The sequence below is a fragment of the Elephas maximus genome, chromosome 16, assembly GCF_024166365.1.
Source record: "Elephas maximus indicus isolate mEleMax1 chromosome 16, mEleMax1 primary haplotype, whole genome shotgun sequence".
NCBI classification, from domain to species: domain Eukaryota; kingdom Metazoa; phylum Chordata; class Mammalia; order Proboscidea; family Elephantidae; genus Elephas; species Elephas maximus.
This window is the reverse complement of record NC_064834.1, coordinates 66348429-66365954: the sequence shown is the minus strand read 5'-3', so window position 1 is coordinate 66365954 and position 17526 is coordinate 66348429. Positions and strand designations below refer to the sequence as shown.

The window sequence follows — 17526 nt, the reverse complement described above, 5'->3', positions numbered from 1 at the left end:
CTCCTTCTATGTTTCAGGCATTGAGTTGGGGGCTGAGAATACAAATTTGAATAGGGTGCAGTCCCAGTTCTCAAGGAGCTCAGAGTCTTGTGGTGAAATCTTTCTAGTTATTTAATTGTTTACTTGCCCATTGACAGAGTTTCTCTAGATCTTCTTTGAAAACCCCATTGCTATCAAGTCAATTCCGACTCATAGCAATCCTACAGGAAAGCATAGAACTACCCCACAGAGTTTCCAAAGGGCGCCTGGCAGATTTGAACTGCCGACCTTTTGGTTAGCAGCTGTAGCATTTAACCACTACGCCACCAGGGTTTCCTCTTCTTTGAAAGTCCTAATTATTCAGCCTGAAATGCAATGCCTTCCAATTATGGTCTCATGCTACCATTCTTATATTACTTTCTATAAGACATTCCAACCACATCAGAAGCCTCATTTTCCTAAAAAGCAGTGTTTCCAGACTATTGTGATTTTGCATATGCTGTTAATTTTGCCTGTAATGCCCTAAATTCTCTCTGTGAATCAAAATTCAACCCATCTTTTAAAGCCCAGCTTAAATACCACCTCTTTGTGAAATATTTCCTGACCTTCTCACCAAGTAGGATACATTTCTCTGCTAAAAGCTCAGTGATGATTTGTATCCACATCTTTTTACTTCCTCCTGGCTAGACTCTAAGTTCCTTGAGACAAAGACTACTTCTGATTTATTTACGTATCCACATGCCACTTTGAACAAAGTCTTGCATACAGTGGGCACTCAGTAAATATTTATTGAATTGAACACGGCACCTTGAACTAGAACTGCATCATTTGTTCATGAACGCATCATGAATTTTACAAGTATAAGAGAAAATCTGATACAACGTGAATTTTCAAAAATGAGATTCCTGTTCTAGTCCACTGACATTATTATTATAAAATGAGGGCCACTGTATTAAAACGGTCACTCATATGGGGAGAAAAAAAAAAGACCTAAAATGTGAAAATGCTTTAATAACACAACCATGCTATAAACACATTAATAAAGCTAAACTTGCTGTATAATAAAGCTGATAATTTATTTAACAATTTAATATTAATGAATTCTTTTTAAGAAACAAATTTTACCTCTAGGTACAGATTTTTGTAGAATGAAGAGAAAGATGCACTTTGCTACACAGATGATCTACTCTGATTTTGAAATCCAATAAAAGTTCGAAATTAAAATATATTAACATTTGGTGTGAATACAATGCAATGTTCATTAGTTTCAAATTGAAAATCTCATTTTCTGTCCTGGACCATATTACTCATTTGCTTAAGCCAAACAGGCTCTTTAGGAGCTTCTGTCTTGCCTTATGTTCTTGTTCCTCTGGAAAGACACAGTAATGAAGGCCCTTTTAACAGATGTTCCTCTAGACTTATGAACTTCTGAGTTTTATTGTTCATTTTACTCACCACAGCTATCTTATCAGAGCAAATAAGAATGAAAAAACGCAAAGGACAAAGTATTTCTACCCTGGTAACAACCGTGGCTACATACCTGGCTAGACGTGATTAATAATGCCATTATAGCTAACAGGTATTGAGTGCTCGCTATGTGCAGGCAGTCTTGTAAATGCTTTGCATCTCTTACCTAATTTAATTTTCATAATAGCCCTATGAGATAGGTTATTATTAACCTCATCTTACAGATGAAAAAAATCTGGCAAAGAAAGGTTAAATAACTTGCGCCTGAGGCCAAAAAGTGAGTAAGCTTTTAAACAGTGAGTCAGGATCCCAGGATCCCAGGCCATTACCCCTGGCCATGCTCTAAGCAAGGAAGAAAGTTCTAAAGCCCAAGTGGTTGAGTTCCTCAATAACTTGGGGAAAATTTTTGAAAATGAATCTTTTTGAAAAGGAAATCTAATAGCCACTTCAATGACTATTACCGATAACAAAAAGTTAACCCTATAGGACAGAGTAGAACTGCCCCAAAGGGTTTCCAAGGAGCGGCTGCTGGATTCAAACTGCCGACCTTTTGATTAACAGCGAAGCTCTTAACCACAGTGCCACCAGGGCTCCCAAAAAGTTAACAGTGCATTTAATTAACATTTCCAGTGGGTTTTTTTAAGAATAATTTTTGATATTAGATGAGATTTACTTTAGTGCGTGAACCACCTGCAGTGGCAATGAGGAAAGGACGTGGTGATGCCCTATTATTACAAAAACTACAGAAAGCAAGCTTTCCAAACAATCATGGCCAGAACAAAGAAAAAACTGTTTCAAAGATCTTGTACATTTTGCTAGGAATAGAGCACAGTTTGACTTATTCAGAAATATTTCTGGAGAAGTATGTATTTATTCAGCAATAACTCGGCTTAACAGTTTGCAATCCCTTACACACAAAGTTCAGTAGAATTATTAACTCCATTATTTAAACAACCTGAATTCTGCAACTTTACTTTGCAGATAAGAAAAGGATGGCAGGTTAATTATAAATGACCCAGAATGAATGATTGAGATCTATATCTGTATCTATTAGTTCACTAAACATGAAGTTGAGAACACAACTCTGATCTTTCTAACTTCTAATGTATCAGTTTATACCATGTCAAATATATGTAAAAAAGAAAGGCAAATATAGGTAAGGGTAAAAGGAGGCTATGGAGGGAGGGAATTAACATAAAGGGTAGCAATAGGGAAAGACTGGGAGAGAAAAAGGACAGGTAGGCAGAGTGTGATGTCACATTATTTATAGCACCTGTTGAATGGAGGTACCCACAAGGAATATCTGGTCAAATGTGTGTAAATACTGGACACATTTCTGTGTTTAGTAATGCTCTTTTTTCTAATTACACCCATAACCAATGTTTCAGTTAAAGAAGGTAGAAAAAAAGATAAGTGAACTATTATGGCTCCTGTTATGTATCTTTTTTATAGTACTTATCACACTGCTGTAATAACTTGTTTTTCTATCTGGCTTCCTTACTAGCTTCCAAGAGAATTAATCATTCTCTATCTACCTTCATTTCCTTATTATATCATACACAGAAGGATGAATTTATTTGTTGAATACATGCATGAATGTAATAAAAGAAAACAAGTAGAAAAAGGGGCAATGACACACATATTTAATATCTTGGGATCCATGTTGTGAATGTAAGTAAATAGGATATAAAAGATAAAAATTCAAGAAAGAGGGGAAAAATTTGCCAATGCCTTTACCAAGCATTGTTTCATGTACTGAATTTCTCCAGGCACATTAAGCTAAAAGGCTGTGTCATGCTAAGAAACAGACTCACACCACTAGACACATACTCAAATAAAGGAATCATTTCCGTGGTTTGAGTTTCAGTAAATGCATAAAGGAACAATAAATATGAATATATATACACATACACATATATATTAAGAAAAAAACTATGAATCTTTTTATAAACATTGATTATAAAATAAGCTCTCCCACTTTTGCTAATATATATAAAAGAATATTATGCAGAGAAGTTAGAATGAGTTAACTCCTCTGAAGAAAAATGAGCTATAATTATATTCTCTTTCATTACTACTTTACTTATTAGGAAAACTTACTACTGGCTTTTAGAAAATGGGTAGTTGTATTTGTTTAATATCATTTGAGTACCTAAAATCGTCTTTATTCATATAATATAATAAGTGTTTGTTTCATTAACATTTGCCTTATATTATCTGTCTCCTCCAAAAGGGAACTTCCATCTTAAGTTAAATGCTGTGGATACCTATACGTTACATATGTCATGGATAAAAGCCTATTGCTACCATTTAGCCAATTTGGCATGTAGTGAAGAAAACCGAAAAAGAGCACCAGCCCAAAGCTACTCCCCAGTAGGTCTCCTTCTCCCACCTATTTACTCTAAACCCAAAACCTGTTGCCATCAGGTCACTTCCAACTTATGGCAACCCTATAGGACAGAGTAGAACTCCCCCATAGGATTCCCAAGGAATTTTGACAGAGACTAGTGAGATGGCATGTCTCTACATCAGGATGTCTGGGGCCTCAGCTGGGGAGATTTGGTTGGGAGTAACTTTAAGGATTTGGAGCTGGAATCATCTGGAAGCTTCTTTTCTCACGTCTGGCACCTGGGCTGGGCTGACTTGAACACGGGGCCCAGCTGGGTCTGTTAACTGGAGTGCCTGCATGTGGCCTCTTCATGTGGCCTGGACTTCTAATAGCACAGGAGTTCCTGAGATGAAGTGTCCAGATAGCAAGTGTTCCATGAAACCAGGAGACAAAGGGAGGAACTGCAAAGCTTCTTCTGACCAAGCTTCTGTTACATTCTAACAGTTATAAATGAGTTGCTACAACCAGTCCACATTCAGGAGAAGAATAAGACTGTACTTGTTGATGAGGGAATAGCAAGTTCACACTGTAGAAAAACATGTAGGATATGAGATACATTGGTGGCTATCTTTGGAAAACACAATCTGTCACAGGTGTTAATACTGGTTATATTCATTTTGTTTACGTTTAACTTAGTATTTGGTTACATAAATTTCTTAACCTTAACATAACTGTACTTAAAAATCACTGGTACATACGAATGTTCTCTCCTATCATCCATTCCACCACCCATCTGACAGTTCATCGTACTGTGGTGACTTGAATGTTGCTGTGATGCTGGAAGCTATGCCACCGGCATTTCAAATACCAGCAGGGTCACCCATGGTGGACAGGTTTCAGTGGTGCTTTCAGACTCAGATGACGGAGATAAGCCTGATGATCTACTTCCAAAAATTAACCAGTGAAAATCTTACGGATTGTCTGACATAGTGCTGGATAATCAGCCCCTTAGATGGGAAGGCACCACGCAATGGCTGCAACAAGGGACTCAAGCATACCGGTGACTGTGAAGACGGCGCAGGACTGGGCAACATTTCCCTTTATTGTACATGGGGTTGCCGTGAGTTGGAGCTGAGTCAGTGGCAACTAACAATTACAACAATCATTTCATTACCTCCACCACTGGAGTTCCCACTGTTTCCCCAAAAATGCTGCTACCACTGTAGCTCCCATTACATCCATCTGGTATTGCAGTCCAGCAACCTTTGCATGTCAGCTATTACTACAGTTGTTTCTGCTTCTGGGGTCCCCAAGATGCTAATGGGGCCAAGAGTATTCCAGCTTCCACGATTCATGCTGCGGCAGGGAGATAAACATTATGTGCATTCCAACTTGAATTTTGGTATATGTTTTTCTAGGAGTGGTTCGAGTCTACTGAATAATTAGTACAATAACTTTTTATTTAAAATAAATGATTTAAACATGTCCTGGAAAGCAAAGCTCTATTTATAAATAATATCTAAGGAAAACGAGTTAAAAATTTAAAAACTAAGTTACAAATGAATACCTGGTACCTTGTGTATATTTCTATCATATACTGGAATATAATCTCTATGAAAGCAGGACATTTGTCTATGGTTTATTGCTATATTCCTAGGTAGCGCAAAGCCTGGTATAATATGCCTCAAGAAATATTAACATATGTTAGGAAAAGTGAGTGAATGAATCATTGCACTTATTACATATAAAGCTCTGTATTTATAACCGGTTTTCAATGATTTGAGGGAAAGTTTCAATCTCTTAATATGCCTCACTAATTATAACAGCTGTGTTCTATGCTTATTTTTTATTAATTAAAATTTTAAAATCTCAGATGTGATCTTATGGTGGATAAATTACATGAGAAAGGAACAAAAATTAATCATTAGGTCCCCGTAAGAAAAATAAAAGTTAATGGAAGTGAAAGTGGAGGTGGGAGAGAAATATTAAGAGTGGAGCAGAGGAAACAAAGGTAAGGAGGAAGAGAAGGAAGAGGAGACTGATAATTTGAGAATCTAGCAACACATATTGGAATCCCTGGGTGGCACAAACGGTTAAGCACTCGACTACTAGCCAAAAGGCTGGCAGTTCAAACCCACCCAGAAGAGCCTCAGAAGACAGATCTGATGGTCTGCTTCCGAAAGTTCACAGCTTTGAAAACCCTATGGAGCAGTTCTCTGCACACATGGGGTCGCCATGAGTTAGAATCAACTCAATGGCAACTAACAACAGCAACAAATAAGGACGGTATCTAAGTCAAGAAGAACTCATTCCACAAGACTATGAAGCTCCATCATGAAAAGCTTCTTTCCCTAGAACCAAGAGTTGAGGTCTGAGCTGAATGGAGAAAAAAAGAAAGGCATGAGATATATGATGTTTCCAATATGGCTCTTGCATTCCTTAGTTTTAAGTACTTCAGTTTTAAGTTCCGGGTGTTGAGTGCTCGTCGTGTGATTAATTACTTTTGTGTGTGGCCTTTCTAGCCATGGTCTTTTAACTCCCACCCAGGTGGTTGTGTGATAGGGTAATTGTGGCCTACCAAGGGGATTGGTCAGTTTTGCCTTAAAGAGATCAAATTCTAGAGCAGCGAGGAAGAGCCCACTACCACGGAGGAAGAAGAGATTCGCAGCAGGAGAGACCTGGGAGCAGGAGACTGCGGTAGGCTTCCTGGCCCATGGAGAAAGAAAGATGAGCAACTTTGGGCAGAGACTGAAGGCCAGGGAGAGGCATGCCTGAGAGCACAGCTGGGGAGAGGCTATCCTGATGGAAGAACTGTATCCTGAGTATTCTTGAGCCTGAATTGTAACTGTTACTTCCCTAATAAACCGAATAATTGTGAGTATGGTCTGTGAGTTCTGTGTGGCCATCGCAATGTATTATTGAACCCCACAGAGAAGTAGAGAGTGCTGTGGGAGGGATGGTTGGTGTTAGAGTTGGTAAAGATGGCGGAGAGAGGAGGCTTGTCTGACCTCCACCTCATAGGAGTCGACCTTGGGCCATTGATCTTGGTTCCCCTTCCCCCTTGTTGGGTTCGAAGAGGTTAGGCACTGTCCCCAAGCCATTTTTGCAGTGTTTAATTTGATTAGTCTTTGAGTCGGGATAGACTCAACGGCACTGGGTTTTGATTTATTGCAAGTTAGGAAGGAAATAAGAAACCTCAACATTGTACATTTTCATCAGTGAACTGGACCTAGTCCAGGCTCATTGTTAACAGTACGATAATTGTGGTTCGTTTGTCTTTCTCTCTCAAAAAATGTAAACCCCTGTAATGCAAACTTATGTCTTTTAAATTTGTTTTTCTAGACGTTATTCAATGACTGGTGTGTGATCAGATCTTCAAAAATATTGGTTCAATGATAAAAATAATGCATACCTACACAGATATCCTTACATACCCACATATCCTACCAATATAACTCATTATTCATTTAATATTTATTTTAAGATACTAATTTAGACAAAAGAACATATAAAAATAGAATGAGATTATGGCACATTCATATAGTCATTAAAATAAATAACTCAAGATTCATCTATAATTGTATAAGTAATCAAATATTTTAAAAGGCTAATTATGTGGGGAAACGCCCATGATATAATGGTAAGTAAAAATGGCAGGTTGCTAAATCATACAGATAGCATGGGCCCAATTTTCTAAAACACACAAATAAACAAAAAAATGGCATATAACAGGACCTCCAAAATATTGGCTGAATGAATAAAGCAATGCATACATACACACATTTCCTTACATACCTACCCTTATAAATAACTCATTAAGTTATAAATTTATTTTGGTAAAAATCAGAAAAAGAGGAATTGGAAGAATATGCTCTAAAATAGTAGTGGTTGTCTCTGGAGTTGAGGGTAATTAAGTTTTCCTTTCTAAAGGGTTGTATTTTCTAAATTTTCAAAAATGTAATGTGTTATTTTTATAATGAGTAAGTAATTAAGTGAAAAAGATACTGTGTAACACATTCTGGGATACAGTGATAAATAAGATACGGTTCTTCTTATCAAGGAACATATGTTGAGTAAATAATGGTACAGTCATAAAATGCTGTGGGATGAGTACCATAAGAGAAAGAAGTGTGATGCTCACTGGGGTTTAGGAGAGAGGAATCACTTAAAACACTTCTTGGATGGGGTAGCGTTTTATCCGAATTCTAAGGTAATGATAGATTGTGACAGGGACATGGGGAGCACAGAAGGTAATCAAATTCTTCATCAGGATTCCTGAATTTGGGGTTTTTATTTTGTTTAAAAACTTTAAGTATTTTTTCAGTGTGGCTTCGTTGCTTTATAACAGCTACACACATAGGAATTATATCTAATTTAATGTTTATACACATTCAAGTAAGAATGAAAAATAATTTGTCAACCATAATGTCTGTGAGATTTCCTTTAAAGGTGGGCCATTATTTATGTTTGAAACCACTGTTTTAAGTACGTATCCTAAGCTCTGAGCTCACTTGTCCCATCCCAAACATGTGGGCATCTCCCCCAGAATGCCCCATCACACTTGAAGTCCACATGCTTTATCTAACACTAGGAAACAACACAAACAGATCTTCTGGGGGCACTTTTTCATTGTTTTGTTTCCAAATCAGGAAAAAAAAAAAAGGTTAGTTGGATTGTAAATGGGAATGAAGTAAAAAAAAAAAAAAAGTGGCAGGATCTGGCAATGAACTGAACTGCTGAAATTAAGTGGGGTGGGGATGGAGGAAAAAATACTACATCTTAAACTGAACATATAAAACTACTTGTTTTATTATGAACACAGAACTTCAACCTGTATCGCAATTCAGGAAGGGATATTTTTCTTTTTTTTTTTTTTTTTCCACTTTGGCCAGATAAGATAGGAACACTAGATCATATAATTCAAGGAAAGCAAAAACTGACAGATAAAACTAATTAAATGAATTAGAGATATTAACAGATGACTAGTTTTGTTTTGTTTTGTTTTTTTAGAAATCAGCATGTAACATAAAATTAAGATTTTCTGCAATAAGAGGTTATTGCTTTGAACATCTAAGAAGCTCATATTACTAACTTCTTAACATTCAGCTTAAATTTGCTTAAATTAATACTATTGTTTTGGGTTATTTTTACCCTGTTGATCATTTTCCTTGTACCAGTACAAATATATTCCACTCTTTCATATACTATACTTTTAAAATGATACAATTTAAGATTCAATTTATGAGATTACAAATATAGGAGATGCTTCTATAAGTAATTCTAAAATGTGTTCATTACAAAGGAACATAATAACTTGGAAAGAGAACAGGCTCTGGAGTCAACCTCAACTGAAATTTTGGCTCTGTAACACCCTGGGCTGTGTGATCTGGGCCATATCACTCAAATCACTTAGCCTCGTTTTTCTCATCTTTAAAATAGGATATCAACACTTACCACATTGTTTCAAGTTACTGTTAGGATTAGGTGACACAAAAGCACCTGGAATAATTCTTGGCATACTCTGGACACTCGCAAATGGTAGTAGTAACTGTTGTTCTTATTATAATAATTATAATATTATATATTATTATATAATATAATTATAATTATTATAATATATCAAATGAAATTGTGTTATTTTTTAGATCTCACAATTATTGACTTGTTTAGGGGTTGTCAGAGATAAATAATATGTACCCTTTAAAAATTTTATTTAAAGTGAACATTATGTAAAATTCTAGCGGTCCCTGTATTTGGTTTATTTCTTTATAAATCTGTATGCAAAATTGGTTGGCCCATCTTGTTATCTTACCTTATGGCCAGGCTGAGCATAATTTCACATCCCCAAATAATCATAAATACCCACATACCCAATTCAAAAGCACTGAGGTTAAATATGGGAGTTCTGTGATGGTTTCTTTGGGATAAGAAAGGAGGGTTACATTACTTACAACGAAACTTCATAGCCAATTTTCCTTAAACTTCTTGCTCGAAAGTGCCTCTTTCTCTGGAAGCTCTCCAAATTGCTCTCTCTCTCCGTGCTGAATCAATGGTCCGTCTCTCTGTCCCTTACCCTCCCCGACCTTCAATTACCTGTACTCCCATATTTGTCTTTCCCCAATACTGATTACAAAAACAATGGATTTCTTTTACGTAGCTTCGGAATGAGGAATACAGACACTTTCCTTGATACACGTCTTTCCTCAGCTACACTAGAAGAATCTTAAGGACAAGGCATAGCTGATCATCTTTGTAGACCTATGGATAGCACAATAGATGCTTGTTAAAATACTTCCTTTTTCTTATATAACAGTAAGCTAACTGGTAATTTTTTATATTATGGGCATTTACTATGTCTACTTTTTTTTTTCCTTCTCTCTACTAGGCTATTTTCTAGAGCTATTAGCACCTCCACCATGGACAGTAAAAATGAAAAAAGCAGATACAATTGAAATCTTTTAATTTTGTCATTTATTAATGATCCTTAGGAAAATATTTAATAGGAGATCTGTCGAAAGTCTTTGAACATTTTGAGTGAACATCTAAGATACCCAACTGGTCTCACCCCTTCGGGAGCAAGGGAGAATGAAGAAAACTAAAAACACAAGGGAAAGATTAGTCCAGAGGACTAATGGATCACATCTACCACAGCCTCCACCAGACTGAGTCCAGCACAATTAGATGGTGCCTGGCTACCACCACTGATTGCTCTGACAGAGAGCACAATAGAGGGTCCCGGACAGAGCTGGAGAAAAAAATGAAGATCAAAACTCTAACTCGTGAAATAAGACCAGACTTACTGGCCTGAGAGAGACTGGAAAAACCCGAGAATATGGCCCTTGGACACCATTTTAGCTCAGTAATGAAGTCACTCCTGAGGTTAACCCTTCAGCCAAAGATTAGACAGGCCCAGAAAACAAAACAAGAATAAAGGGGTGCACCAACCCAGGGGAAAGGACGAGAAGGCAGGAGGGGGACAGGAAAGCTGGTAATACGGAACCCAAGGTTGAGAAAGGAGAGTGTTGACATATCATGGGGTTGTTAACCAATGTCATAAAATATGTGTATTAACAGTTTAATGAGAAGTTAGTTCTGTAAACCTTCATCTAAATTACAATAATAAAAAGTAAAGTCTTTGAACAAAAATAAGGCTTCTAAATCATTTTATGTATACCATGGATCTGACCTCTAGGTTGGATCAGAGATTAAGAAACCATATCACCTTAGCCAGATGCACTCTGTGTAGCTGGTCTTTACCATCACACAGCTGTTCAGAGAGTTGCTGCTTTACTCTAAGAATTGGTGGCAAATCATCATCAACTCTCTCCGTAAGCATGAACAACAGTGTGTTCCACGGGATGTGAAACACTGTGGGATACTTCACATATAAACATAGAAATGCAACTTACATCAAATAATAGGAAAGGGATCTACTGCGTTTTTTTTCACTGCAGTAAAACTGAAACAAAATAAATAAGAATGGATTAGAACTAATTAAATGAACAAATGTACTTTTTATTTTCTTTCAGTAATAATAATGATAGCAAACACAATTTACTATATGCCAGCCACTATTTTAAATAAGCACTTTATATATTTTAATTCTTAATCCTCGCAACAACCCTGTGAAGTACTAATATTCCCATAAACCAAAAACAAAAAAAAAACGATACCCATTGTCATGGAGTCAATTCTGACTCATAGCAACTCTAAAGGACAGAGTAGAACTGTCCCAAAGGGTTTCCAAGGCTGTACATTTTTATGGAAGCAGACTGCCACATCTTTCTCCCACTGCATGGCTGGTGGGTTTGAACCACCAATCTTGCAGTTAGTAGTCAATTGCTTAACCACTGCACCACCAAGGCTCCTACATAGGTGAGCATTACGGCCATTTTACAGGTAAGAAAACTGAGGCACTAAGAGGGTAAGTAACTTATACAAAGTTAAACGCAAGTAAAGGGCAGAGCTGAGAAGAATAACGCAGGCTGTCTGACTTCAGAGTCTGAGCTCTTAACCACCATGCTATTATAATCCTTCTCAAATCTTCTACCTTTTGCATATACAAATGTGAAAACTTCCAGGAGTATAACACATTTCTAAATCAAAGAAAAAGGCAATGACAAGTCATGAAATTGGAGACCTGTTTAAAATGCCTCTAAGATAACACTTCTTTTTGTTTTCAGTTTTTAAATTCGCCTGGGAGTTCAGATGAAAAACATAATAATATCTACATGAAGTTCAAAAACATAGTTATATATGGGAATTAAATACCTGAAATTTTACCACAGTTGCAGATAAGAGTTTTTAATCAAAATCTCCCTACTAGAATATCAATTTTACCTGCTTTATCACTGAAATATTTTTGTGCTTCAGTGAATATATAGATGATTTATTGCTTGGCAGAATGTCCCTGGCCTATTGTTACAAATGAATGCTTTGCTGGAAAGCTTCTGCACTTGTCTTACGTCAATACAAAAGTCACTGCAGTTCACAAAGAAGAGATTCTCTCATGAAAGGAAATGATGGGAATATGTCAGGAGCACAATGAACCTGAACACGGAATGTCAGTTACCAAAAGTGATACATGCTGCAAAGTTAGCATTTACCTTATGGTAAGTCACACCAATTTTTTACAGCTGCAATGAAATATCACAGTGATGTGATCTCAATATAAAAATCTGGTACTTCTACATCTAGACACACTCCATATTCTCATGTATATCATATGAACGGGCTGCATTTGCTAACACCAATTTGTAACATTATATATCCTTCAGGCAACATCACTTTATATCAGAAATAAGAGTGAAAAACAAAAATTTGGCTTCCAACAGCATAAATACTGTTAAATAGCTTAATAAAAATAGTCCCTTCAGTGTTGGGGTAGAGGTCCACTTTAAGATTTTTATTTCTCCTCTAATCAGAAACAGAAATAAATTTTAAAGGAATATAGTATACCATCAGAGATTTAAAAATAAAAAAAGGTAATCATTCAGAAATACATTTTAATGTAAATTTAGAGGATAGACTTTTTCCTTTTTTAATAGAGTGCTTTGTTCTTTTTTTTAAATTTATCTCTATGAATCCTAAAAAAAAAATTAATACCAAGAAATGAGTATGTCTGAGGGAAAACACCAAAATTCAGTTTTGAAAATGCTGACTTGTTAAAAGACTGAGTGATCATATGATCATCTGACTCAAACCTCAATTGTCCAAACAGAAATCAATTAAATATATCAGAATAGAAACAAAAGAAAAAATGCCTTCAAAAGTCTATTGAACTTAGATGATCTAGAAGGATTAGAGTGAAATGCCCAGTGAATTTCTTAAGACACAAAAGTAAAAGACTCATATAACCCTAGAAAAAGTAAGACATTTTAATGTACTGACATCGAAATTCAACATAGTCCTGAGACACACAATTGGAAATCGTCAGCCTTGTCACAGAAAGTAGCAGAAGTCACCAAAACAATGAGATTTGAAAAGTGTGGAAAACGGTATACAGATATATTAGGTAAACCTAATATGCATTCCCAAACATGATGATATCTTGATGTAACAACTCACAAAAATTCAATGTAAAGCTAACTGAGCAAAGGAATTATCTAAACACCTTATGATTGCTAGAAAACAAACTACTGATTGAACATTATATACAAACTCAGGTATAAAATGGTAGTATAAAGTAGTATAACTAAGTTTTAAAAGTTTTAAAAACATGCTGAAACAGACCTCTCGAATCAGGTAATTTCAAGAAAGTTTAATACAGGGACTACTGACTAAGAGGTGGACAGGTGTAGAAAATTCAGGTGTAGGAAATTCAGTACCTTAGGCCTAGTAAAACTGGTGAGCCACACCACCCCTAGGCTTGAAGGAGTAAGGAGAATAAGTGGTTATTAGGAAACCAGAAGCAAAGATAGTCATATGTAAAAGGGTCACTTGACAGGATGATGGATAGAGCTACTAGCAATTCTGCCCATCTCAGTACGTGCATGCTGCTTCTTCCATAAAGAGTTTCCTCTCTGCCCCTTGAAACTGGGCTGGCTTCATGGCTTGCTTTGACCAATAGGATGTCATGGAAGTAATCCTGTACTGGTTCCAGGCCTAGGCCTTAAGAGATCTAGACAGTTCTGCTCATGCCCACTTGAAGCCTTGAGCCACCATGTAAAGACTGTCTTGCAAGAGAGAGAGAGCTAGCCAGCCTTCAGTTATTCAAGCCACTATAGCTGACATCCTAGCTGAATGCAATCATGAGTGGCCCCAGCCAATACAACATGGAAAAGAGAAACTTCTTGAAGAGAACCCAGAAAACTCACAGATTTATGAGAAAGCATAAATTGCTACAATAGCTGATATGCCTTGGGTTGTGGGACTGTTATCTATAGCATTCTGCAAGGAGGGAACTGGAAAACTAAATACGCTGACCTCATGGACTCCATTAAGCCTACAAGAAGAAAGAGGGCAAAGGAGTCCATTGTTATCCTAGCTAAAGGGATGAAGAGTGGGCCTGGAGGGGAACATAGACTATATTCAGCACCTACCAAAATGTGTACATTCAGATAAGAGTTGTACTAGTAAAAGTAATCATCTACAGTCCCTAAGCTCTACATGTTTTTGAGATATTCCTCAAAATACTTTCGAGCATTCAACTTTCCTTTAGAGACTGTGGCAAAATTCTTCAAATATCTTCAGGATTAGTAAATACTTTTGACCTTTGAAAGAGGATGTGAATGGTGCAAATAGTTAAAAAGCTCTAGAGACAGGCCTTGTGAGTAAGGTAGATGATCAACCTAGATGAGTGCTGTCCAGCAGAACTTTATGTGATGATAGAAATGCTCTCAATCTGTGCTGTTCAGTACAGCACAGATGTGTGACTGAGGAAATAGGTTTTTAATTTTATTTAATTTTAATTTAAATAGTTACGGGGCACACCCAGATCTTGATTTCTAAATACCATTCTCCAATTAAAGGAACATTTGAAGAAATGGCTGATTCTAGCACTGAGGGAAGGAAAGTAGGAGATGAATTTAAAGCATTTGTTTATAGTAGCAGAAGGTAAGGAAGTGCTCAAAAAACAAAAGTATGGGAATATGCCAAAGGGAGATAGGAGCCAATTGTAAAGAGCTCCTATGGAGAAAGACGGAACAATTTGAACAATTAAAAAAAAAAAATGTAGTACTGGATTATAACTCAAAGTATAAAGTAGTCATGATTCCCCATATTGATATAAATTAATGACTGAATAAATGGAAAAGAAACAAATCTTCCTTTCAGAAGAATTACAAATAATAATTGTAGATACTTTTCCGTCCAAGAGGTAGGTTTAATTCCTGCTTTACCCTTTCTCTTCTCTTCAGAATGGACTACACTTAGTGACTTGCTTCCAAAGACCAGAATAAGAGGAAAAGTATAACGTTACAGTGGAAAAACCTGGCAAACAATAGTTTGACCAAGTGATGAAGGTTATCATCATCAGTGACATCATGTGGCTAAAAATTGAGATGATGTGTTGAGAAGGGCACTTTATCTGTGTTGAATTCTTTCCAAAACCCATAACTGCAGTGTAATCATGAGGAAAACATCAAACAAACATAGATTAAAGAACATATTACAGGATACCTGGGCAGTATTCCTCAAGACTGTCAAGGCCATGAAAAACAAGCAAGGGCTGAGAACTTTCACAGACCAGAGGAGACTGGGGAGATATGACAACTAAATTCAGTATGGTATCCTAGGTTAGATCCTGGAACAGGAAGTGGACATTAAAGACAAAGCTGTTGAAATCCAAATAAAGTCTAGAGTTTAGTTCATAGTAATGTGCCAATGTCCGTTTCTTAGTTTTGACAAATGTAACATGATAATGTAAGATGCTAACAATGAGAACTGGGTGAGGGTTATATGGGGACTCTGTCCTATCTCTGCAACTTTTCTGCAAATCTAAAGTTATTGTAATATAAGTTTATTAAAATTTTTAATATTACTACTTTTTCTGTGACATCAACTCACCATTTTAAGTTTCATTTTCTAATTATAAGTTGAAGGGAGGTACTATTTTGTCAGTCTAAAACTCTCAGGTTACAGAAAGAGATATTGGGCAGTTGTGGAGATCACTGCTGTTTTAACTTGGAGTATCTCTTGAGTACCTGAGTGATTATGGTATGCCTCGCACTGGGTTAGGTATTTCCTGATTCCTGCCTCTCTATTATACAATCAAGTAGTTCATACTCTTAAAGCCAGGCTTCTCAACCTCAGTCCTGTTGACGTTTGGGGCAGATGATACTTTGTTGAGGCGGGAGGGTAGCAGCTCTCCTGTTCAGTGTAGAATGTTCAGCAGCATCCCTGGCCTCTACTCCCTAGTGCCAATAGTATCTCCCAAGTTGTGACAACCAAAACTGTATCCTGACATTAGGAAATGTCCCCTAGGGGTCAAAATCATAGCCCCTTCCTCCACCCCTGTTGAAAACCATTGCTCTAACAATGGTATTATATATAGGCCATATATAATACACAAAGCATAATTATTTTTCACAAAACATTGCTGATTTCACATCAGCACTGCACCATGAGACAAATTACTGCTATATACAACAATGCTGTTTGTTTATGAGTTCCCGAAACCTATCTAACATAGAATAGCCAAACAGTGCAATACAATTTGATCCGTACCCAATTCAAATTCTAAACTGAGAAATTAAAATGTTGAATCTAAAAATCGTAGTTATGTATACTAAAGTTTTATTTATTCACTTAAAATTATAAACTTTTTTTATATACTTAAAGTTCAAAAAAATAAGGTATAGAATGAACCTGTCTTTTCCTCCAAAGATAACACTGTTAACAGTTTCTTGCATATTTTTCCCAGATGTTGATGCATATAAACACCTACGTGTGTCTGTATGTTTTTTTAAAGGTCAAAAGAATATTGGACTCAGAATCATGAGATTGAGTTCCAGTCTTAATGATTAACTGGCTGGGTGATGTTGGGTAAGTCATTTACTTTTTCTGTGCCTTAGTTTCCTCCAGGAAAATGAAGAGTTCATACTAGAAAAGCTTTAAGTAACTTCACAGCTTTAATAACCCACAGTTCTACAATATGTTTCCATTAGGAATAGGGCCTCAATCCCTCTTCCCCCTAACCCCCACCTCATATCACCAGTCTCTTGATAACTTTTAATGCTGGCCACCACAAAACGTATTGCCTCTATAGCTGCAGTCTCTGAATTAATAAGAAACCATTAGATGTTCTCCCATCTGGTCTTCAGATTCAGTAGCCAAATGACCAAGTATTAACTTTTCTGGGATATTGCTCCTAAACTGAACCAATTTTTCTGTGGCTTTAAAATTAAATAAACAAAAAACTCAGAATTTAATACCTAATGACATACATTTGTAAATATAGAAACAGTTAAGGAGTGCGATAGCTTGATACAGGGCAAGGTGACCTTGATCTTGTAGACTTCGCCACTGGATAAAATTACAGTTAAGTAAATAAGGAAGTAAGCATTAAAAGAAAACGTTTACAAGTAGCTGGGCTTCTAATTCTAGGAGGGGAAGGGAGGAAAAAAAAATATGACTTTTTCCCTACATCTAAAAAATAAACCTTGAAATGTGAAGAAAGCAGACTTTTATATTAAATTATTCATACAATTTTCATATATTAAAAGTGACTATAAACCTTGATGATAAAAACAGAGGAACCTGAAAAATGTGCAACTCATTTCTGTCTGAATTTTATTTTGCTGCAAAACACT

At 36.4% G+C, this 17526-nt stretch overlaps 1 protein-coding gene across 7 annotated transcripts in view; it reads right to left on the bottom strand.

Moving 5' to 3' along the window:
- The window catches only part of ATRNL1 (attractin like 1), a 685371-nt gene that overhangs the window by 311749 nt on the left and 356096 nt on the right, over nt 1-17526 (bottom strand). For 2 of the 7 annotated variants that reach the window (XR_007513388.1, XM_049854680.1), the window contains one exon: nt 11185-11234. The exons of 4 other annotated variants lie outside the window; for them this stretch is intronic. Coding sequence is in view for 2 of the 3 variants with exons in the window: in XM_049854680.1 (XP_049710637.1) it covers nt 11221-11234 (14 nt within the window). In the remaining variant the exon portion in view is untranslated. Of the gene's footprint in view, nt 1-3663; nt 4362-11184; nt 11235-17526 lie in introns of those variants that run through there. One more of the 7 variants, XM_049854679.1, reaches the window with a different exon arrangement.